Source organism: Stylophora pistillata, chromosome 6 (genome assembly GCF_964205215.1).
Source record: "Stylophora pistillata chromosome 6, jaStyPist1.2, whole genome shotgun sequence".
Taxonomy (NCBI): Eukaryota; Metazoa; Cnidaria; class Anthozoa; order Scleractinia; family Pocilloporidae; genus Stylophora; species Stylophora pistillata.
This window is the reverse complement of record NC_142524.1, coordinates 28,961,618-28,984,890: the sequence shown is the minus strand read 5'-3', so window position 1 is coordinate 28,984,890 and position 23,273 is coordinate 28,961,618. Positions and strand designations below refer to the sequence as shown.

At 39.1% G+C, this 23,273-nt stretch overlaps 2 protein-coding genes across 6 annotated transcripts in view; one reads left to right on the top strand and one right to left on the bottom strand.

Moving 5' to 3' along the window:
* LOC111338233 (kinetochore-associated protein 1) overlaps positions 1 to 13,244 on the top strand; it is a 48,865-nt gene extending 35,621 nt beyond the window's left edge. For both annotated transcript variants that reach the window (XM_088725995.1, XM_088725994.1), the window contains exons 46-72: positions 1 to 105; positions 292 to 408; positions 822 to 931; positions 1,089 to 1,287; positions 1,421 to 1,513; positions 2,302 to 2,406; positions 2,818 to 2,911; positions 3,043 to 3,101; positions 3,596 to 3,836; positions 4,647 to 4,720; positions 4,880 to 5,075; positions 5,535 to 5,611; positions 5,782 to 5,823; positions 6,416 to 6,477; positions 6,780 to 6,852; positions 7,121 to 7,227; positions 7,603 to 7,738; positions 8,090 to 8,185; positions 8,582 to 8,638; positions 8,732 to 8,786; positions 9,194 to 9,257; positions 9,792 to 9,921; positions 10,316 to 10,405; positions 11,119 to 11,166; positions 11,398 to 11,495; positions 12,272 to 12,380; positions 12,853 to 13,244. The exon at positions 1 to 105 is cut by the window's left edge and continues 24 nt beyond it. In XM_088725995.1, the coding sequence (XP_088582121.1) occupies positions 1 to 105; positions 292 to 408; positions 822 to 931; positions 1,089 to 1,287; positions 1,421 to 1,513; positions 2,302 to 2,406; positions 2,818 to 2,911; positions 3,043 to 3,101; positions 3,596 to 3,836; positions 4,647 to 4,720; positions 4,880 to 5,075; positions 5,535 to 5,611; positions 5,782 to 5,823; positions 6,416 to 6,477; positions 6,780 to 6,852; positions 7,121 to 7,227; positions 7,603 to 7,738; positions 8,090 to 8,185; positions 8,582 to 8,638; positions 8,732 to 8,786; positions 9,194 to 9,257; positions 9,792 to 9,921; positions 10,316 to 10,405; positions 11,119 to 11,166; positions 11,398 to 11,495; positions 12,272 to 12,380; positions 12,853 to 13,080 (2,865 nt within the window). In that variant the 3' untranslated portion in view covers positions 13,081 to 13,244. The remainder of the gene's footprint in view (positions 106 to 291; positions 409 to 821; positions 932 to 1,088; positions 1,288 to 1,420; positions 1,514 to 2,301; positions 2,407 to 2,817; positions 2,912 to 3,042; positions 3,102 to 3,595; positions 3,837 to 4,646; positions 4,721 to 4,879; positions 5,076 to 5,534; positions 5,612 to 5,781; positions 5,824 to 6,415; positions 6,478 to 6,779; positions 6,853 to 7,120; positions 7,228 to 7,602; positions 7,739 to 8,089; positions 8,186 to 8,581; positions 8,639 to 8,731; positions 8,787 to 9,193; positions 9,258 to 9,791; positions 9,922 to 10,315; positions 10,406 to 11,118; positions 11,167 to 11,397; positions 11,496 to 12,271; positions 12,381 to 12,852) is intronic.
* Positions 13,245 to 13,501: 257 nt separating this feature from the next.
* Positions 13,502 to 23,273, bottom strand: part of LOC111338244 (uncharacterized) — a 27,806-nt gene continuing 18,034 nt past the window's right edge. For 2 of the 4 annotated variants that reach the window (XM_088726000.1, XM_088725996.1), the window contains exons 4-12: positions 21,012 to 21,527; positions 19,572 to 19,679; positions 18,950 to 19,038; positions 17,865 to 17,946; positions 17,196 to 17,264; positions 16,760 to 16,840; positions 15,781 to 15,902; positions 15,051 to 15,201; positions 13,502 to 14,979 (exon numbers count right to left, since the gene is read on the bottom strand). In XM_088726000.1, coding sequence (XP_088582126.1) covers positions 14,533 to 14,979; positions 15,051 to 15,201; positions 15,781 to 15,902; positions 16,760 to 16,840; positions 17,196 to 17,264; positions 17,865 to 17,946; positions 18,950 to 19,038; positions 19,572 to 19,679; positions 21,012 to 21,494 — 1,632 coding nt within the window. In that variant the 5' untranslated portion in view covers positions 21,495 to 21,527 and the 3' untranslated portion in view covers positions 13,502 to 14,532. The remainder of the gene's footprint in view (positions 14,980 to 15,050; positions 15,202 to 15,780; positions 15,903 to 16,759; positions 16,841 to 17,195; positions 17,265 to 17,864; positions 17,947 to 18,949; positions 19,039 to 19,571; positions 19,680 to 21,011; positions 21,528 to 23,273) is intronic. The other 2 variants (XM_088725999.1, XM_088725997.1) reach the window with 2 other exon arrangements.

Below are 23,273 nucleotides of genomic sequence, written 5' to 3'. Positions count from 1 at the left end.
CATGACGTGGGTCTTGGTTACCTGTGTTCCATACCAAAACAGACTGCCTTTCAGTTCTTGGTATCTGGAACTAATTTTCTTGGTCAGAGCTGTACTAAAATTCTGGTAAGACAATATTACAAGCATTGGTAGAAATTATTTATTTATCGTAGTTATTGTAAACATTATCAAATTAATTTTCTCTTACATTTGTGTTGTTTCAAATTTGTTTGTTTGTTTGGTTTTAACGTGTTTGAAAAATGGAAGGATTGTAGACCGATTGTTTGGTGGAACTCCACTTTTTTCTTGTAGGCTTTTGCCAGGGTTGGCATAGACTATGCTCAGCTGTGTAATGAACCTGCTGTTCTGCAAAAGTGCCAGGAGATATTCACCAATGCCACATGGGGAATGAAACTTGGCCGACTAAAGGTAAGGGACTGCTTTGTTCCTTTACTGGAAGAATACATCTCGTCATGAATTATATTGACCTTGTTGTAGCAACTTGTCGGAGGTTTGAACTAGGGGCTAGGATCAAAGAGCGGTGTACATATACCTCCGCAGTGCGCATCTGACACGCTGACCTCTCGACCACGCTGCTTCTCATGGGCGCTTCTTTTTTTTTTTTTTTTTGTTCCTCTCGCATTCACGTGCAAGTCGGTATTTATCCCCTGTTCAGTAGGTTTTCGTCCAGATTTATCTATTTTACTTATTGAAATTCATGGTTACCGGATACCTAGATTACCTTTCGAGATTTTCGTATGCACTTTGTCCTTTTCCTGACAACCTTTCTGCGAACAGCTATATATATAGTGGATTTAACGTGCGATTTCAATTATTTGTAGATGTCACTGAAGGACGTGTACAAAAGCGACCGACAAGAGAAGTTGGCTATTTTACCAGACCTGATGCAAAAACAACAGATTAGCCTCGAGATGATTTTGGAGTTTTGCAGGTACTGTTACCGATTTCGATGCCTTTACAATGAAAATGCGTAATTATGCTACAATCTCTTTAATACTGAAACTTTTCCGTACTTTACAAGTCCGGATAAGTCACTAATGCATTAGTGGTTCATTACTTATGACCTCTGTGTTCTTTGTGATTTTCAGGGCGTTTAAACTGGACGAAGATAGTGCTTTGTTGACATATGTAAGACAGCAACTGCTTCCACCCTCCCCTCGCTCTCCGCTGGTAGTTTCACAAGACGGCATGGAAGAATTGAGTTATCAAAGGAATGTGCGGAAAGTAGTCCATAAAATTTCCTGCTCAAGTTCTCTTCTTAAATTGTTGGTGGAAGTAGGGTCAAAGGTTAGTGGAAACAACTCAGCCTCGAAAAAAAGGTTTCAACATATTACACCCTAACATTAGTATGCAATTACTCCATAGAATCACATAATTGAATAAATTCTCACATTCTGATTGGTTAAATGTTGCTCTTCAGGTGGATCCGTATGACTATGATACAATTCTGTTCATACTCAACCTGGTTAAGGAACTCTCTCAGGGAGAGGAAACTGCTTCAACCGTTGACAAGGTATGAAACCAACTCATGGTTGCCGCAGGTCAAGGAACAGTCGTGGAATATAAAAAAGAAAACCCATGACTGTCAACCATGCTACTCCAAAATTGAATAAGTTACATTAATGGGAATAAAAAAATTTTAGGTTCATATGGAGGCACTTTTCAACCCTATTCCGTTTCAATTTTTGGACACGAGGAGAGGTATTTGAAGAGTCAAGTTAAAGCCCTGCTTTAATATCAAAATTTTGGAGTTGCCTGTCAGGCTCTTTTACAAGATTCTCCTTTTTTAGCAACGTTTTGGGAGTTGAGTCTTAAGGATTGGGCTTTGGGTACTTTTGCTAAAAAGTAGGCTTCTATTTGGGCAGAAAGACGTCTTAAATTTCATCATGGGAGCAGTATTAAAGAGGAGCCATCTGATACAGCTGCTCGCCTGTCATCCTTAACTTAAAAAGAAAGACTTAATTATTACGGTTTATACAAGACCCAGAATTGGTAACAGTAGAAAATTCAGAACGAGAAATAGTTGTCGAAAAGAGCTAACATCCCTGTGTGGATATACTTTTGTCCTTGATGATTTAAACATGTTGCTTCTCTATTAAACTGCGTGGACGGAAGATTCGAAGGATTTCGTGTGACATAATGATATAATATTACGGAAATTCTGGGTCCAAGACAACTTTTCTAAAGCAGAAGAACTCGAATATATTACAATTTGTTTGTAATTAATTTTTTTTGTGGACCTGCCATGAGAGAGAAGTCAAGGTTCTTTTAGCTTTTCGTTTTTGCAACCTTTTTTTACAGGGTATTCAGTTATTGGACTACCTATACCAATACGAGCGCAAAGCAGTACCATCCAGTTATGAGAGATCGTTTTACAGTTCATCGCAGAATGCTGACAATGAAAAGGTGAGACTTCAACGAAATTTTAAAACCCTTCTTTTTCAGCCTCAACATTTTTTTAATCCATCATTTCTGAACAAATATTAAGACACTGAAGGGTGCGGATGGTCCGTCTTTGCGTTCATTCTGTACTAAAAGGAAAAAAAAAGATCTGTTTGATTTGAAGTTCATCACAGCGGGTTTATGTCCTTAAAAACAATTGCGTGGCCTTTGCTATCATTTAAAACTTTTGATGCAAACCTGTGCTTTGTACTAAACTGTCGACATCGCAGAAGGATACAAGTTTTTTACTTCATTTTTGAAAAAGCAAACTCCTTTTCCGCTTTGCTTTTGATTTCTCCGGTCCCCTAATTCCACATCAACAAAGTAAAATTTGGAGAATGTGTGAACAGGTCACTGACATTTAAGTCTTCACAGGCCACCTTGGACAACAATAAACCATTGTCCGTAATGTCGACAACTAGGCTCCCATATCATTCTCTGCTCTACGGGAATCCATGGAAAGTTCTCGGTAAGCAGCTGATTCAATATGGACGTTTAATTGTTTGTCCTTGTTTGATAACTATTTTTTTACTTGGATCCAGAAAGGATCCTCCATGTTTGAATACATGATTAGTTTTTCCATTTGAATCAATTTTTCAGCTCCTGAGTTGTCTGAGGAAACAGTTCCAAAGCTTTTAGGCATTGCTAATTTGCTCAAGGTAAGATATCTGTCGTCAGTCTACTAATTAACCAATGGTAAACACCACAGCGTACACTATTGAGTTATGTTTGCACGCGGGAGGTTCCTAAGCACAAAAGAAGCGTAAAAGTCGCTCGAGGCGATAGCCGAGAGTGACTCTAGCTTCTTGAATGCTTAGCAAACCTCCCAAGCGCACCCATAAATCAATAGTGTACGCTGCGGGTGTTTACCACTTGATTTAAAATATGGAATAAAATTTCTTTCGAAACATTTGCTTACTTGGAAAGATTTACTCACGTCAGCAGCGTACACGCATTGGCAAATGGTAGACATTGAATTGACCACTCATAGCGCGCGCTTTGCGTGACTTATGTTATAACAGGACATGTTGTAAAAAAGTTGTACACCTTTTTCGGGTTTTCCAAAGAATGGCTATCTGTCCACAGCTTATTAGTGAAACATTTCATACACCTCTGGCTTTTCCGACTCACTTTTGACAGTTTTCTTTTAAAGCTTTCCAGCGATGAGATGTACCTAACAGCAATACGTAACCTAGTGCGATCTTCGGCCGGTCCAGCGGCTCCAAGTAATCTTGATAGTGATCCCAACATAAATGATCTGAGCGTGAATGAACCACCGAGCCAGTTGGTGAAGAACTACAAAAGCGAAAATGCCAAGAGTATGCTGTATGCTGTTAACAACAAGGAGATGGCCATAGCTGCTGCAAAGTGGATTGCTCAGCATCTACCTCTCGGTACTGAAATAGTAACATGTTCTTCAAAAATATCTCCTCGGTCTGCACACTTGTTATCACCCAACACTTCCCAAGCCAATGGAAAGGGCAGTAATAATAAATAATAATATCTTTATTTCTATGCGTTTATTAGCATTAGTTCATGGCGCAATCCAGTGAAAACAACCAGGGAGTCCTCCTAGACTATCATTACTATCATTTTATTTGAATATTTAACAATTATTCCACGAGCGCGCGTTGGATATGAGGTGATAGATAGCCAACGAGGCGCGTAGCGCCTCGTTGGCTATAATCATCTCATATCCAACAAGAGCGAGTGGAATTATTGTTTTATTAAAAACGTTAAAGTTATTAAATTTTATTAAATTTTTAGCTCCCTTTTAATTTTAAGCTGACACGTACGCTTGCCATATTTGTAGATTATGGTATATTGGCTGATAGACCATAATGGCTAAGCCAATAAAAAGTCTTGAATTGCATTATTCAATGATCTAGTTCTTAATAATTGTCATTATACCAACAATTTGTTTGTAGAAAAGCCGGTAAGCACAATGCGAGAAGTCGCAGCAACAGTTTGCTTCGTGAGACATGGAGAAACAAAGTCGCAAAAATTCAAACTGGTCCCAATTTGTTTTCGTAATTTTGTACCCGAGTTCAAACTTCACAGAATCTCAGAAATTTTTCATCCGACCAGATTTTCTTCTTGTTTAGGCCTGGAGAACTCATCTCGATGTGTTAGTCTCGTTAATGTTTATGGTTTGAGGACAGAGGGAACCTTAATATTTTTCTCGTCTGGCCTCCTTCCTATAGGTGAGGAGAAAATAGTTATGCTGAAGACTTGTGTTGACCTTGCGAAGGCTTGGAAATCAGAGTGTTCTGAAAAGGTAAACACATTAGTTAAGATCAATTTGTCTCCTAAGTTTTCCTCGGAAAAACTTCAAGTCTTAAAATATGATTATAGTATTGTGACTGTCGTAGACCGGGAATGCCTATCTTATCTTCAAAAACCCTTGCTCTCTATCACTGCTTTTGATTTATTTCAGGATGAAGAGAAGGCCAAACTCACCCATAGCCGCTTGTTAGAGCTGTGTCGGGGCGTGGCCACTGAACATGTGCTTCACAAATATAATATTGTGGACCCTTCCATTGCTCCTTTAACAAGTAAACCGGCTAAACTTGTTTGTCAGCTATATGAGAAATATGGAGCTAGGGAACCAGGCACTGCTCACCAACCGCCAGGTACTAGTGCTAACTCTGCAAAATATCGACAAAGAAGCTCCTTAAACAAATTCTTCTGTGAACAATTGGCGTTTATTTACGGTGGCCTCGAAAATCTCCGTTTTTCTTTTAAATATGTCTTCACCATTACCTGTAAGCCCCGAGCCAAATGAGAAGCGTGTCTAGATTGGTAGTTGTTCGTTTGATGCCACTCAATTTTAATACCAGAGGCCGCTCAAAGGATCGTTCCCAATAGCCTTCAGTTCCGGTTATGATGGACATTTTTCTGCTTCCTTAAGGGAGCCATATCTGTGATTTATCATTCGAAGGCGAGCTGGAGACTTCTTCGGAAGATCATTGTCGAAGGATTGAGCCCTATGTGAGCCCTCAGTTACTGATTTTCGCCTAATTTGTTACCTAGATTACGATTTTTTTTGTTTGTAAAAACCAAATTGAAATGCTGATAAATTATTTTTATAGACATCCACAAAACTGCAGAGGAAATCGCAACTGTGAACAATACCAAGATAGAGAAGATCAGGCTCTTTTTAATTGAGGTAGGATGAACGCTTCACACACGAACAAAAACGAATCAGCAGAAGTAATGAACCCATTCAATGCCCTCTACACTTTTTAGTACTACGCTTGAAGTAAGCACCAGTAATCTAACATTGTGTTTCTAAAGATAATTGCTCAGATCTTGCAATGGCTGTTTCTCTGTTGTCAGAAATGGTTGCCCTCTTCAGCTCAAACATCGGGGGACACGGAGGTAATTTGAGAACGAACTTTCTTACTTTGAGTGTTGCATGTTCTGTTGGCTAAGACAGCTAAGAAAGTCAGCATCATTTACCTTGATGAGTTGATATATATTCAATTAATGGTAAACATGGTATGTTTTCTTACTGGTAGATAACTCACTGAAACAATGGTATAGCCAGTCAAAAAGAACCTTTAGTACAAAGTGCAGTAAGACGCTTAGTGCCGTACTATTACCGAGACATGAACTTCTTTGCTCGAAGTCCAACGTTGAGAATTTAACCTTAAAGTTGAATGTTGCGCGAATTTGGGTACTGTAACATCTAGCCTCCGCTTGTTTCGAAGTTCGCCACAACTCCTTTTTCGTTGAAACTATTCAAAGCGCTTCTCAACTTGCAGCTAGTAGCTGCTGAAGTCCTTTGCTGTGATAAAAAAAAAAAATAAAAAAAAAAGAAATTTAATAATAGTGATAATTGGTCGAGGAATCACGCTTGGAAATTGGCTAAAAGTCACCCTATCACCTAACATGTTCACACTTAAAATTACGCCTTTTTAGATTTAAAACGTAATAGTTAGATATTTACCAATGAAAACTTGATCTTCAGTTGATCTCACCTGTGAGTGAGGAAAATAATGAAAATGAGGAAGACGAGAAGAACTTGAAAAGGTAAATAAACATACGAATTCTGCTAAATTAGCTATCAGCTACTTAAATCTTGCATTGCATGTCTAATATAGAAAATTGCCTCTGATTAATAAACTGTAAGATTTAGCTCGCTTTTACTCAATTTCTCGACTTATCTCTTGAATTTTGAAGCTACCCATTAATTATTTTATCCCCACACACCTTGCGCACACTAAATCATACAAGGTAATGATCCTCGTTTCGTCTGAGCTCCATATTGTAGGCACTGTAGTTTTTCATCTTGCCATCCATATTGATCATAAGTCTGATGTTTTCTCTTCCAGGGTTATTTACATCATGGAAAGCAGCCGAGACCAACAAACAGCCGTTACATTCCTTCTTAATCTTGCAAACAAGGTAAGATTCAAGGAAGGGTAATTAGATCGTCTCTTTCAAGCTCAAAACAAGGAAGAAAATATTTTATCATCAGAATTAAAACCGTCGTCTTTCTATTACTGGTTAGCATTTCCACATCTGTACGGAAATCTTAAGGCCATGTTCTAGGTTTTTATGTGACAAACATGCATACTTGCTTGATGCCAAAATCTGAAGTATTTTGTATAGATATGAGTAACCTGAAAGCCTCTGAACACACACTGGTGACCTTCTTTTGAAACTTTTCCAGAATGGTTCCTCGAGTACCTGTCGTCTTCGTGCGCTCCGAACTCTTTTCGCCATCGCCCCAGGAGAATTTATTGAAAAACTGTGCAAAACTTCAGTTAGTGTGATCAGGTAGGGTAAAAAATCAGCTGAGGATGAAAAGCCTTAAAAGTTACGTCTCGCAGCTACCCACACAAATGAAATGGGGAAAAGTGTTTCTTCGTCAGGGAGACGAATTCTATCATTGTTCGTTCTCAGTGGTGAATACGATTCGATATTCTTTCCTTTAAGTCTTCACTTTGGGCTGGAAATTGGCTAATTTAGCTTAGTTGTTTCATGTGAAATCCGTGGTCACTCTCTCCATCTGCCAAGTACCACAGTGAACCGAATATGATCAAAGATTAGTTTCTTCCATTTTCATTTGAACCCCCATTACAGAACTTTAACTCATTCGAAGGGCACCTACTCATTACACGACATAATTTCTAATTTGTGTACCGCTGGCAGACAACAGATGCAGGCTCTTGTTTGTCTCGCGGAGCTTGAAGGATTACACATACAGCAATCAGCGAGCGCGTTTGACAAATGCAACAAAGAAGGGCTGGTGCGAGGACTATGGAGAAACCATAAGCATGAGAAGAAGGTGAGTGCTGTCATATTGAAACACATTCAACAGATTTAAAGGGATATAAAAGTAGAAGAAAGTAAATCCGAACCTCTTAACTTCTGCATCAGAATATGAATAGTTACGTAACAAAGTTGTTGGCCGATGATGTTTGCCGATGTAGTGGGGCAAGGTCTTCATGCCTTGCTACTAATGTTAGCAATGTTGTCGGCCAATGTTGTCAATTGAGCAATATCGAAGTGCATACTGGTTATTTGTTTGTGCAGTTCTTAATCATCGTATTCATTACATTATTTTACCAATGCTTCATCCATCCATTTCTGCCGCCGTTCGTCTTTGTAATTTTTATCACTATCTGTTCGCTCTCAGGCTGTACGTCTTGTTGCGGACTTGTGTCTAGACAATAATATACATGATCCTCAATTGTGGAACAGTGTTCTACAGCAGCTTCTAGCTTTTGGAATGGTGAGTAATTTAGGCTATCACAGCTCTTGCACGACTGATTTGAAAACAAGACAGACAAACTGGGTCGGGGAAAATAAATTGAGGCTTGCTTGTAATTTCCGGAGAAAATGACGCGAATCATTCAATATACAGTTACTGTTTCCAGCCGTTTGGTTTCTTTCCTTTTTTTCTTAGAATGCAGTTGGAAAACTTAACACCATTTCTCATATGGGAAAGTACAAAATAAAAGAAAAACCAAAGTGAACAAGTCCAACATGATAGCAAACTTTTTCAGTTCTCTGTTTCCTCGACTTCGTGTTGTCAATCTAGTTTCCTGGCTTTTAATTGCTGATTAACATATCATGAATAGCTCAGCAATACAGTGGCTACATCTGAAAATCTTTCAACTTTTTTCAGATAAAATATCTTCGTCGAGTTCTTGTTAACTTAGCTGGGATTTCTGACCTGTGGCAGGTAAACGTTTGTTGTGATGTATCTCGCAGTTCACAAAAGTTGACCCTACCCTGTCGTTTTGTTATTGCTAAGCTCTACGTTTGAACTTCTAAGGTTCGCTGTTTGCCTCAAGTGTGGAGAAGTGTGTTAATAGCCCCCTTCAAATCAGGTGTGTGGTGAAAACATATTTTAGTGCAGAGCTCTAAGCGAGGCATATAAACTGTTGTGATCGCTTAGGTTTCCCCTGATGAAGCCATTCATATGCTAAAGCTTCTTAGTGACTCTAAGTTTTAACTCTGCGAAATGGATGTGCTATTTTCGTTCTCGGTTCTGAGGCCCAAGAAAAGAAACTGACGTGATTTAATTTTATCTGATCCACAGGTCAAGTTGGCAACCCCTTTTCTCCCTTTGACATTCTTCTCTGCCTTTTGAACCAGAGTAGTTTGTCGATGGTATATATTTCTTTTTCTGTTGCAAAGGGTATTCGAGGAAGCAGTCCTGTGATTTTAGCTTTGCAATACATGTACCGTGTGTCACCAAACGGTTATATGTCTCGAACTTGTTTTTTTCCTATAGTTTCGACACCGTTATCTGAGGAGGAGGTCGCTGCTTGTGAAGAATCTGCATCGCTACTGCAGAGGTAAATAAGAATAAGTTTGTTTCGTAAACCGGGGTTTCTTATTGGCATGGTCATCCCTTTACTTTTCACTGGGTCCTCTCTGAAATAAATGTTTCCTTGCACATGGTAGTATTGTGCGTTTCTTAAGTGATGCTCAATAATCGGGTAAGGTTTCACCCTTCAGAGGTTGAAGCCGACCTTTTGCACATAGAAAGCAATTGTTTCCACAACACAAATTTCAGAAGAAGTATTTTTGAGACGCAATGGGTCATTGCCATGAACGCTTTACCCCAGTTCAAAAGGGTCGACATTATGTTAAGTTTTAGGCAAGTCACTTGACTCTTTAAGATGCCTCTCTTACCCAAGAGTTTAAATGGCTACCATCAAACTGTTGTAGAAGCCTGATTTAATTAGTAATTTACCCTAGACTATCACCCTGTCCTGTCTGAGAAGTAGTTCCCCTGGTTGCTTTATTTCAACTTTATCCTGATTGAAGTTAGATGTTACAGAATGAATCGAGTGTTTTGTGTTCATGCGTTTGATCTTTCCTTCTAGATGTCCTCTCCTCCTCGACCTTGATGTGTACTCCATCGCTGTGCAGTTCCATAAAGTTGGTCTCCAGGCCCACTCGCTGGCTTGTCTCCTGCTAATCCCGTTAAGTAGTGCGCGTGAAAAACATATTCAGGTTAGATATCAGAGGGCGTTCTTAAATTTTTCTTGCAACTTTACGAAACACGTCGGTTTAAAAATTTTGATATGGAACGTGATTTCACTGCACCCATGGTATGTAAGTTTATGAAATACTTCACATTAAAAGAATCGAAGGAATAAACTTCTAAAGACTGTGGTGCCGCGTCGGTGGGGGTGTTACACGACAATTTGGTTTTGTCAACCGAGTTGATATTTTCAATAAAGCTAATGTTTCAAGCGTTAGTCCTTCGTCAGAGCGAAGGGATAAAAGCAGAGAATTGAGTTTATTTCAAAACTGTTTTTGATATCGTCATGTGAAGGAAATTTTTAACTCTCCCTCATCATATTAATTGGCGTTTCTCTTTTTTTTTCTTTTTTCCCTTGTTCAGGCATTGCTGGAGACAAACTGTGTGAATGTTATTCTTGCTCAATTGGACGAACAACGTCAAAGAGGGAACACATTAATCCAACCTGATGCTGTAAGCAATTGTTATTATTGCGACTGTTTTTTCTTTTGTTGTTGAAATTTATTTTAAAAAATTGTGATAAGATTCCCATACGGAAACAAGAAACCCCTAACATTTGCCTCGTTCCCAACAGGAGGCTTTGTAGCTCAGTTGATAGTATATGAGAACGATCCTTCGCAGTAAAGCACTATTTGAGCAATAGTGAAAATCAGACCTGAAAAAAATTTCAGGCCTGTACGGGATTCGAACCACTGACCAGTGACCACTGAGGTCAGTGGTTCGAATCCCGTACAGGCCTGAAATTTTTTTCAGGTCTGATTTTCACTATTGCTCAAATAGTGCTTTACTGCGAAGGATCGTTCTCATATACGTCTCATAACCGCAGTTCACACATATGTTTCATATGTTTGTTGTCAGTTGATAGTAGCGCCCAACTAGTATCTGGGAGGCCTGGGTTCGATTGCTTAAATGCAGTGCACGAGGATCATTTCTTCATTGGTTGTTATTATTTTCTCTAATGTTTATTTTACTCGTCTGCGGGATTTTTTTCCGTTTTTTTTTTTTTTTTCTGTTATTTGCATAACCGTGATAAACGTTTTCTTTACTAGACAAACAGAATTACCAAAAAGTGCAAAAAGCTGTATCCTGCAGCTACAATAACATTGGCGACGATTCGTTAGCCTGTGTTCTTATTCAGATTTCTTTTTCATTCTTATCATCTATAGGTGGAACAGGAAGTGTTTAAATATGTCGAACGAAAACAAGAGTATCAAGTAAGAAACAGATACGATTCTGCTAGTTCCCACAATTCCAAGTGCACTCCAATAACGAATCATTACTCATAACTTTATTAGAAGTGGATTTACCGGTGAGCCCTCATAACCTGAACCTCACAAAGGAATGATGCTGTGAGTTTTAGTGACGCGACACCTTAGTGAAAAGGGTTTTTTAAAGGATCATCCCATATTGGCTTTAATTCTCGAAATTTCTTGTCTTGCCTGTAGATACTCCTCGGTACAGCTTATTTTGACAAATTGCTTAAATTCCTCATCATGGGCAAAAATATAAACGGAATTCTACTCAAGACAATACAAGCTAGCAGGTAATTAATATAGTACTCCAAGTAACTTTATTGAGTGGAAATAATATAAAGGGACAATGAGGACTTGATGACTTGATTTTGTAAACACGGTAACAGTAACATAAAACAACAAGATCCTGTGGTGTGTGTAAACCCCCATTCTCACTGAAAAGTACGGTTTTCTGGAAAAAAGGAAAAAGAAAACTGGCGAGTTCAGTTTTACTTGACAAGTCTGCTTTGGCTGTGCAGACGGAAAATCGTGAAAACTTCATACTTGATGTGTCATCTTGTCCAAAAACTACCACTCCACTTCTGGAGAAAAGCCCGTAAAAAAGTGTCTAATCCATTCGTTTCCAGTACCTATACATAAATTCTTTTTAACTTTCACCATACTTTTCTCATCGTGTTAGCTCCGAGAACTTGGTGGTAAATCAAACACTGATTGTTCCTCCTATTTGATAATTTTCTTCCTTCGTGTCAAACGTCTCTCTTTTTAGCGCATTAACCTATTGCAGCAAATGTTTAAAGATTGGGGATTGAAATGTTTGTATTGATGTGTATCCACTAAGGGCTGAACTAATTCATTCGCTGCATTGCTGTTCGTGAAGTAGACCTTTCAGCCCTTAATCTAGATATTTCCATTCTAGGTAAGAGTTACTTCGCCCTCGCTGTCAGGGAAGAAATTCTTGTTTATATGTTGATGTTACCACCAACCAAAAGAAAAATGAAAAAAGTATGCCAACGAGCTGTACACTTAAATCTATCTTTTCTTATTGGCTGTTATTTCTTCCTTACAGGTTGGAAAATGCAACACAGCTTGTCCAACTTTTTCACCAAGCACATCCTGATATACCGTCGGCACAATATGTAGCATCTCACCAGATGAAAGGGTTTGACGAACTTTGGGTATGGCGTGACCTTTTAACTATGAGACGTTTAGCTCCATTACGGCAACCGCCGCGCACAATTACTTAAGAGCACGCAAAAAGGCAAAAATGATCCTCAGCGACCGGAGTGGGATGAACAAAGTCGAAACTCTCTCTCCTTTTCCACTGGTGGCTTCGCTGTCAAAACTTGTTTTGCTTTCATTGGGAAAGCTAGGTATACATCCCTTTGGGCCGGAGTGGCTATGTACCCCGTGTATTACCCTAACGGCACTGAGTAAGGACAAGAAAATGCTGCCAGTGTGAGCAGTCCTTATTCATTCAGCTGAGCTTAGACGTCAGCCGATACCCCGGAAAATTAGCCTTTGAAAGTATTCAAATAAGAACGAAAATAGACATGCAAATTTTGACAAGACGATCGAAACAGTAAGATCCTACCTGAATTCGCTGTTCTGTTAAGTTTCCTTACAATTTTTTTCTTCATTTTCCCTCAGACGTTTCTGGAGATGCACGGGATGTTGGACGCCTGTCTACCATTTCTTCCAAAGTTAGACGCCGAGCAAAAGGATAATGAGACTACAGGACATCAGACCCAGTCCTTTTGGGTTCAAGAAGGGGAAGAAACAGTTGAGCAAACAATGGAACAAAGTGCTATCGATGATCAGCGTGACCACTTTATGATCACGCTTACAGAAGATTGCAGTATGGAGGTCCCCCTGTAATAAGCGCACCAGCAGTGCCTGTTTCTCTTTTCTGTGTAAGCCGGGTTAAAATTGATACAAGGTAAAATGGAGTAAAAAAATATGCAACGGAAGTTTTGTAGAAAATTGTGGAATAGATTGTATCCTAAGATATCTTTGGACTGATTAAAAGCGCACTTTTCGAATGTTGTGTCATAATTCATAATGCGATTACAGGAAACGAGCAAGGAACCTTAGGGACGGCCTTGACGTATTTGCTTCCTTCGAGTCATACGCACTGATTGGCACTGGCATTTTAGATAGAATCCTCATTGCTCGCCTCCCAAAACGACAGTTGTTTATTTCGTTCAGGTAGTCTGATTGAAATAGTGGCAATGTCACCTTTTTTCACGATATGCCACCATTCCTTTCGCCTTGTTAAACGAAACACAACACTTTAAAATTACTATTTTCAAAGCCTGTTTTTATTCATAAAAAATAAAATACCCACAAATGGGGTTTTTCTCAATAAATATTCATGACGGTCTCTTTACAGCCACTATTGGAAGTACAAAATATACTTGTTTCAAAAATAGTTCTGGTAAACTTTTAAATATTTTATCACGATTTTTCATAGTATCGTCGTAAGAAAGATTCTATTCCCGAGTCACATGCTATTGTCAAGTAATAATTGTCCTGCAAATATGTACAAAACCCTGGTAATAAATACTCTTGGATGATTTTTGTTTAAAACAGCCAATATTAGATCCAAAATCATTGTTGACCTGGTCATGATTTCACATACAATCTTGTGGTCGATTTGGGAGAATTTCTTGGTAAAAATGATACCGTAGATACCAAATCGTCAAATTAAATCTGGTCACAATTTTACAAATAATTTTATGAACGATCAGGGTTATTCCACACTGAAGCAATGAAGCTGTAGCAAAAAGTTATCAGAGGTTGGTACCTTGTCTTTTTGATGGCCTACTAACGTCCGCTGTCGAGAATACGACAAAATCATTCAAGACTAAGGTAAAAAAAGGATAGACATCTACAGGAATCTGTATGGTGCCATTATCAAAATATAACTCTATCAGCATCAATAGATTGTCTGGTAAGATGACGAGAATGAACGAACTTGTTCACGAGTGTTAATGAAACAGCAAAATTAATTCTGACTAGTTTACAAGGAAATGATGGTAGAATTACTAATTAGTTCTTGGGAGTGAAACGGTTTGATGATGTAATGCATGTATGATTTGTAGATTTTAAACGGGCATTCAAATCACTGAATAAAAAGTTAACCTCTTCAGTGTAACGAAGAAAAGTCAAGTTACATGTGCGGGGTGTGTGCAATTGTTAACTGCGAACTCGAAAATGATTCCAAAGTAACTCAAACTTAGAATGTGGTATGATTTAAATTTATCTCGAATTGATAATTTAACTGGCTTCCACATTCTAAATTGGTTATGGTAACTACCACAGCAGCGCTTACATGACAGCACAAAAAGCGCTGGTGATTCTCTCTGTTCCCATCTTGTGCCTTTCATCGCTGTTTTCTTTAGCTTTCTTACCCAACGACCCTTTGTAGCTTTTCGCTGCCGACTCTTTGGTTCCCTTTCCTGAGTCAGAGCTACTGGTGTTTTTGGTTCCGACTGAATCGTTCGAAGAAAACCGGCGGAGCCTTACACCCGCGGATGTTGAAGTCGACGACCCCGGGGCCGGAGCTACCGACCGAGAGGGGCGGATAATCCGGGAGTTCCGCGCACTGCGCATGTCTTGAGTGGTCTTCCGCATTATCTCGTCCACTGAGACACTGTCTGCACCCAACTCGGCTGACTTTCTGGCCAGGTCTAACTGTGTTTCCAAGTGCTTCGTTCTCTGCTGTAGGCGTTTGTTTTCACTTTCGGAAGCTTCCAACTGCAATAAATCCATGACCTCAATTAGAAAAAAAATAGAGCTGAAACAATGCGTAAGCAAAGTACATTACAGAGAATTACTTTGGTTACCTTTTCTTTCAATTCGTTAAGTTCATCGTCTTTACTCTCACAGCTTTTCTTCAGACCAAACAGTTCCTCCAGCAATTGTCGATTTTGATATTTTAATTCTTCTATCCTCAAATCTACTCCTTTACTTGAGACGCTCCCTCGACTGGTACTCCTAGAAAGTAGGGGGGGAGGAAAATTAAAGTTATACCTTGGTTTCGTTACGTTGACAGTGTAAAGGCAGGAACAGGGAGTCGGTACCAGACTCCCGCTTAGTGGAGACAAGCTCACAAAAGAAGAAGTGGAAAATGACGGATCAATTGGTGTTGTTTTTCCTTACATCTACTGAGCGTCGTTTGCCCTCCGTTTCACCCGTCTCCACTAAACGAAATGTCTCTACAAAATGTGCATGGATAGGCGGTGCGACACCTGAAGAAATGGATGTTACAGCAAGGACAGAAGGCATACAGGCCTGTATTTCCTATCATACTGGATCAAACTAGATCCAGCCACTACATCCTATTTCCAACGTTTTACTCTCATTTTAAAAAAACAGTCCATCAAATAATGGATGTAATTTAGGAAATGACAGACAATCTTAGTTCCGTATTAAGACAAAATTCTTTTTCATGAATACAGCGGCCTAGCCAGCAAGCCTTCACTAATGGTGAACGCCCTGACGACATATCTCCTCCAGACACACCGAAATGATGCTTTCAAATTCATCTCACATCAATCTCTTCTAGGTTCATACCTAACTCTCATGGGAGGTGTTGACACCACAATGCTTTCCTCGGAGCTTTGATGTACAAGATGATGCTTGTTAATTAACTTTGTCTTTTTGGACTCTAGTTCCTTGGACAGGGTATCCAATTCCTAGAACATAAAATAACATAACGTTCATCTGCTACAGTCAAATGCAATTTAGAAGCCAGCTAGCTATTAGACACTCTTCTGGAATTAACATAAGGCGTGGTTCATCAGCTTCAAGATGGTCACTGCCGAAAAAAGCATCTTAAAGCATTTATTCCAGTATTTGAAGTTTGTCGTTTGTAATACCGGTATGTTTGAACTCCCTCCACGCTTGTTCCCTCTTGGTTTTTACAACACTTTTTTTTGTGAATTTCTATCGTACCCAACCAATTCACAATTTCTCCACGAGCGCGCGTTGGATATAAGATGATGTTGACGCTAATCATCTCATATCCAAATGGCGCTAGTGGAATAATTGTTTTTTATTGAAAACGCGTCAAAATATGGATGAATCTTCCAAACTTTATTTTGAAAGAACAAACGGAATGTTACAATGTACAAAAACTGTTCGGTTTCACTCGTCTTCGTGAGCGCGCATGGTTTAATGGCTTCTGTAAAATATCGCGACTAAAAGTGGTTATTCTGTTTCTTTGCCATTCTTGCTCGACGGACCAATATGTACCTAATTATTCATCGCTTCTTCGCAATAATTTATAAGCACAAAATAATTTGAGATCTTTTCCAAACACTACCCATGCACATAACCACACGGACACTGTGGAATCTCGCAACACAATCAAAAGCATCTTCATACTGTACGCTTGTAACTTCATAACAAGTTCTATGGTCCCGGCGCGTCTCCCACCTGCCTGAACTTCCCGTAATCTTCTCCTCTTTATGATAATCCCAGAGTTTTCACACGCATTACGACAGAGCGGGCATTGCCACAAAAATGTGACAAAACGAAAATGACTACTTACGTTTTGAAGAACGTTTAAATCTTCCTCTTTGCCGTTGCAGACGGCATGGCGTCGATCTAAGTATTCTTCATACTCCCGAATCTGTATGTGAATATAAAACACTGATGACATAAATAACACACAATTTCAAACAAAAAATCCAACTAGGAGCATATTTTAAAACACGGCAGATGCAATAGTTCATTCAAAGTTTACTCAGTAAATCAAAGGAACAATTAAATTTACTTCCTTACAGACAAAACAAAACACAACTGCTTGACTATTATGTGTGAACTAATTCTTAACCAAATTGTAGCTTTAAGATCAGTAAAAAGTTCTTGAGTATTTTCGGCAGATCATATAAAATAGCATCGAGATTGACTTACTGCAGCTCCTATACGAGATCTTAGCCAAATTTTTATTTCGTTTGAGAAAAGTTGACGTCAAAAGAACGAACCTCTTTGTCCCTATCTCGAACTTCCTGTGCCCGCTGCTTGAGTTCCTTCTCCATCTGAGATATTGCTGTCTGTTTTAGAAAGAATAAGAAAAATTAGATCACTATCAAATGGCTGAACCATTTGGACATTAACTCAACTGTTGTTACTCGGCTAATTGCCAGTCATACCTTGCTATCATCCCCAAAATAACACAAACGTCACCATTTGAATTTCTCGTATGTCACGTATGATCACTATCACGTATGATCACTATCACGTATGATCACCATCAAATGGCTGAACCATTTGGAGATTAACTCAACTGTTGTTACTCGGCTAACTGCCAGTCATACCTTGCTATCATCCCCAAAATAACACAAACGTCACCATTTGAATTTCTCGTATGTTCAGAATTATATAGACAGGTAAAAACGAGCGATATAATATCCCGACGTTTCGGCGACTTCATGACGCCATTATCAAGGGTACAAATGAAACTAAAATTAACAAATGCGAGTTCATTTGTTAACTTTATTTTCATTTGTACCCTTGATAATGGCGTCACGAAGTCGCCGAAACGTCGGGATATTATATCGCTCGTTTTTACCTGTCTATGTATTAATAAATCTTTGTTTAGAATTATGTTCAAATATAAGTAAATAAGTTCACTCATTGTCTTCGTATTGTACCTCGTGTTCGTAGTATCTCTGCCTTCTCTCCTCTAGTTTTTTTTCGTTTCTAAATTCCTCAAGTTCCTCTTCAAATTTTCTCCTAAAATAGAAGTAAATATATCTTATTAACCAAGCGCGAGGGCCGTAATGGGAGAATATCGGCCCGAGGTCTTGACAGTACGGACCGAGCGCAGCGAGGTCCGTACAAAGAATACCGAGGGCCGATATTCTTCCAGTACGGTCCCGAGCAAGCTTGGTTAATAAGAGATTTATTATACGACTGAAGTTCAAAGGGACACAAGTGCAGTATCATTCAGGACCATTCGGGACCATTCGGGACAGTGCCCGGTCCAATACTTAGAGAATATTGGACCGGCAATAGAGCATTTTGATTGGTTGATTTAAGTTATTGGCCCTCTGACTGCCCGAGTCGTGTAATAACATGTCATAACCCTTGACATTGATATACATTCACATTGCAGTTTATTCTGCTCAGAGGGAATTGGTTTCAACTACTGGATGCCTGGATGAAACCATTGAATAGAGAGAGATTTCATGCATCTACAACGAGCATAAGACGACAAGCAAGAAGAAAAACAACGAGTCCCCCATAAGGAATCCAAAGTCACACTTCAAATCCCACTGATTACAGAGAACAAGAGTACCGCTCAACCTCTCTCGATCCCTGGATCCTCCACCCTTCAAAACCTCGAGGATCGAGGCTCGAGTTGAGTTTCGAGTCTTTCAAGACAGAAAAACAATCCATAAACTAGAGATCTGCAATTTCGAAAGCATTTTTTGTGTTAATACATCCAGATAAAGAGAGACGGTGAGTTTTGAGTTCTTCCACAGAATAAAGAAATATGTTACCCATTTGCCACGAACATGCGACTAAGTGGCTGTGACACAGGACTGGACCACAATAAACCAGAAAAGAACGTGGATGATCTTACAATTAGCAGCTTGTCAAACATTACAAATGACATGGAACTCGAACCGTTTAATTTCAAGATGCATGAATCACATCTCGGTTCCTTGTTATGAAGGCAGACAAGATTTTAAATGAATTATTGGTGACACAAATACAGTGTTAAGGTTCCTACTTTTGTTCCTCCCTTCTTCTATCAATGTCCTCCATTTCTGTCATGTACTGTCTTCTCCTTTCTTCCAATTCCTTTTGAAGCTTGTTCATCTATGAAAGGAAAATCACAACCAGCTTTTAAGAGCGACATCATATTTGAACAGTCTTAGTTCCTTAGTTTCTCAAAAGAGATAATTTTGTTGCAGATGGGCGTGGCAGTGGGTGGGAAAATGTATGCCCCACTCCCCAATCTCACACATCAAACTTTAACTTTTGCAATTCTACTAGGTCGGCGTTTTGTTCACACGGAAACAACTTAAACCCGGGGTTCATGTCAAAGAAAGATTACAAACTATAATTACGCTTGTGACTTGGGGGAGGGGGGGGGGAGGGAGGGGAGGAGAAAGCTCCGCTGACGATTTCATACGACACGTTCCTATGTCCCAGCTCTCAATCTATGCAAGTCCTGGGACAGACCACAAATTGACTTCTGCAACTTGATTTGTCAAAAAAAAAAAAATCCACTCGCCCCAAAGGACCTCCTCCTTTCATATACAAGTTAAGGAAACATAACTTAGCCCTTCATACGTGAACCTACAAGCTACCGTGATACAAAAGGTTGAACGTTAATTGTAATGACAAACCTCCTGCCTATTTCTATCCCTGGCCTCCGTCAGTCTGCTGTCTAAATCAGACATTTCCTTCTCAACAGAGTCTTGTTTCACTTTAATTGATGACTCCAACTGAAAAACCTATTGTTGTTCAACAAAAATTAGAAATATATTGTGTCCATTGATGAAGCCCATTATATTTTATTATACAGGTATAGAAATCCTAAATCAATTTATTACATAGCGCGCGCGATTCCTATCCAATTCCTAATGAGCCACTGGAGTGAACATCTCTTAATTATTGCATTGTTACGTCATTTTACCATATTAGGGCATCAGAATGCGCCAAATACGCGACGGTACTACTGCAGATCAGGGAAAAAATAAGGACAAAAAGCGGAGCAACAAAATGGCCGCACTAAACCATCCAAACGGATTTTGTTCCTTTTTTTAGGCGTGTGTTTTCGAGAAACGAACTTTTAAGCTTACAAGAAAAATACTGCTAACTCGTTAGGTATTCACGCGACGCAATTTCTGGCCATGAATTCTAGTAAACAATGATTCAAGCACTGTAAATCCACTACGCAGGTCTCGTACATACAAGAAATTCGTAAGAGCTAGAATCGCTCTTGGCTTTGCCTCAAGCAACTGTTATGGTCCTGTCGTGATCCCCAAACTTACCACATGCATCCAGATCTCGAGAAACATGTACGCGCGCTAAGCATGTAACAATCGTCATATAGATGTCAATAAAATATTACAATTTCCCTCTATTTAAGTGCATGCCTCCCACCAACCAAGTTTGAGGTCCGTACTGTAAGTTACGGAACGAGTTTTTTCGCTTTTGATGCTCAAATTGTGACTCTTCGGCTGCTCGGAGGTAAATAGTACCTGCTGGTCACTTCTGAATCCGCCAATCAGTAGGCAGAAAAAGTACTATTCACCTGTGTGGTATTGAACAACAATTCACTAAAGTAGCGGTGATAAGTGGTGGATATTTACCAAGCTGCAAAGCGGCGAAGTAAACGTCTGTGCCCCTAGTCACCGACACTGGGGTGAAAAGTTGTTTTAATATACACTAAACAGTAAGATAATATAGCAAGAAAAGATGATTTTAACTCTGTTATTCGTGCAACGATTACATCAGTTTCTCGTACAAATCCTGTGCAAGTTGCCAGGAGGTGGATAGCAAACGATATTCGGATTTTGAGCAGCCAATCAAAGCGCACCTTCAATGATATCCACAGTTTTAGTAAATACTAAATACTAATATCCAATCATGAATTGTATGCAGTAGTCTCTGCTTCGAGCAAAACCCGTGCAGTACCTGACAAAATAACAGTAAAATCTACTTTCCATTTGAAAGATAAAAAAAAAAAAAGGCACCAAACTAAATTTTTCACTAGTCACAAACTATGAAAAAAGCTCTTTTTTAACTTACTTGATTTAACTACAAAAAAACTTGACTCTTACCTGTGCTTTAAGGTCTATCAATCTATTATCATCATTAAGCCTATTATTCTTTATATCTTGAAGCTCAAATGTTCCATTCAAAAGCCTTTCTCCCACTTTGCTACTAATGCCATTTACTACCGGTAAGTCTGTTGTTCCATTAATCTTGGCTGATTTCAAGCTAGAGTTTGAATCATTAGCATTGTTGACTTCTGAGGAAGATTTACTCTTATCAACCAAATATCCAATGCTAGGTCTAGAATCATCTTCACTCGATTCAGGATCATTGTGATCTGTATTATCACCATCCTCATTCTCATCGTCATCATCATCGTCTTCGTCGTCATCATCATCGTCGTCGTCATCATCATCATAATCATCATTACTATCACTTTCATTATATCCATAACCCACAAAATTAATATTGCTTATAAGATTATGGCTATCCATATCATCATCTGAGGTTTGAGAATAGCTGTAGGAGTATTCTTGGTTTCTCTCCATGTTAAAACGGACTTGTTTCTTAGCTGGAGTGTCCTGTTCAATAATATAAGATAAAAATGTTTAAAGATTTAAAGATTCACTGATATAAAATATGACAATTATGAGATGAGCTTGAGCATGGTCTCAACAATATAATACCTGAGCTGAAGCTTGGGCTATCTGGTAAAGCAAAATGCTTTGCCAGAGAAAATGAATTAAGAGTCCTACTATTTAACAACTATTCACCGAAGGGGAGGTCATTAGTGGTGGATATTTACCGAGCGGCGAAGCGGCGAGGTAAATATTCACCGCTAACCACCAACACTGAGGCGAATAGTTGTTTTAGTAAATACTAAAACAGTGAGATAATATACACCACCAAAAATTAATTTGAGTGATTTCTTCGCTCATCACGGATGCAAACCAGGACGCCATTTTTTCCCGAGTTGTTCGGAGGTCAATAGCAAAGAATATTCGGAGTTTGACTGGCCAATCAGAGCACGCCTTCAATGCTATCCACTGATTTATTACATATACTAAGTCACACTTATAATTTGTATAAATCTATCAATTGTAATTTTCCTTTATCCTTCATAGCCCATCATGGATATCTATCGACAAATAATAATAATAATAATATAGATCAATTTCTATAGCGCATTTCCATGTAAATGCTCTAATGCGCTTTACAACACTGTGCGGGGGACTTTTCCAGACTGCCGGCGGCAGTTTACAATTACTAAAGGAGAAATTTTTACAGATGCCCCCTCCCTCCCTTCCCAGTAAACAGGCCAGACCACATCACAGTAATCTCGTGATGTGGGTTCTTTAACGTCCCTTGCCGAAATTAACTAATTGATAGGTGCAGGAGACGGGACCTCCGGCTTTACGTCCTATCCGAGAAGACGAAGCAATGTGAGTGAAGCGTCTTGCTTAAGGACACAACGTCAAGCCCCAGCCAGGACTTGAACCCGGGCCATCTGACCTAGAGTCCAGCGCACTGACCACTGGACTACTCACGCCTCACAAATACATGAAATACATATATATGAACTGCGGTTATGAAACGTATATGTGCACAAACCTTCGCATTGAAGCACTATTTAAGCAATAGTGAAAAACAGACCTGAAAAAAATTCAGGCCTGTACAGGATTCGAACCACTGACCTCTGCGATACTAGTGCAGCGCTCTACCAATTGAGCTAACAAGCCAACTGGGAGCAGGCCATCAAATTAATTCGACATAAACCCGTAAGATGATAAATCAAACAACAAACATATGAAATACATATATATGAACTGCGGTTATGAAACGTATATCAATTTGAAACGTGGGATCGTGCACATATACGTTTCATAACTGCAGTTCATATATATGTATTTCATATGTTTGTTGTTTGATTTATCATCTTATGGGTTTATGTCGAATTAATTTGATGGCCTGCTCCCAGTTGGCTTGTTAGCTCAATTGGTAGAGCGCTGCACTAGTATCGCAGAGGTCAGTGGTTCGAATCCCGTACAGGCCTGAATTTTTTTCAGGTCTGTTTTTCACTATTGCTTAAATAGTGCTTCACTGCGAAGGATCGTGCTCATATACATGGATATCTATATTCTCCATACAGATTTTCACACATTTCCTTAATAATGCTGTTCAGCTATCAAGAGCTTCTTCATGTCATTAATGTCTGATTCAGCAGTGATACCAAAAGGAGAAATTTAACATGTATGCAAACCAACCTCAGCAATTAAAGGGTTTCAAAAGATAATTCAGAAATGCCATGAACAATTACATTTTTACAT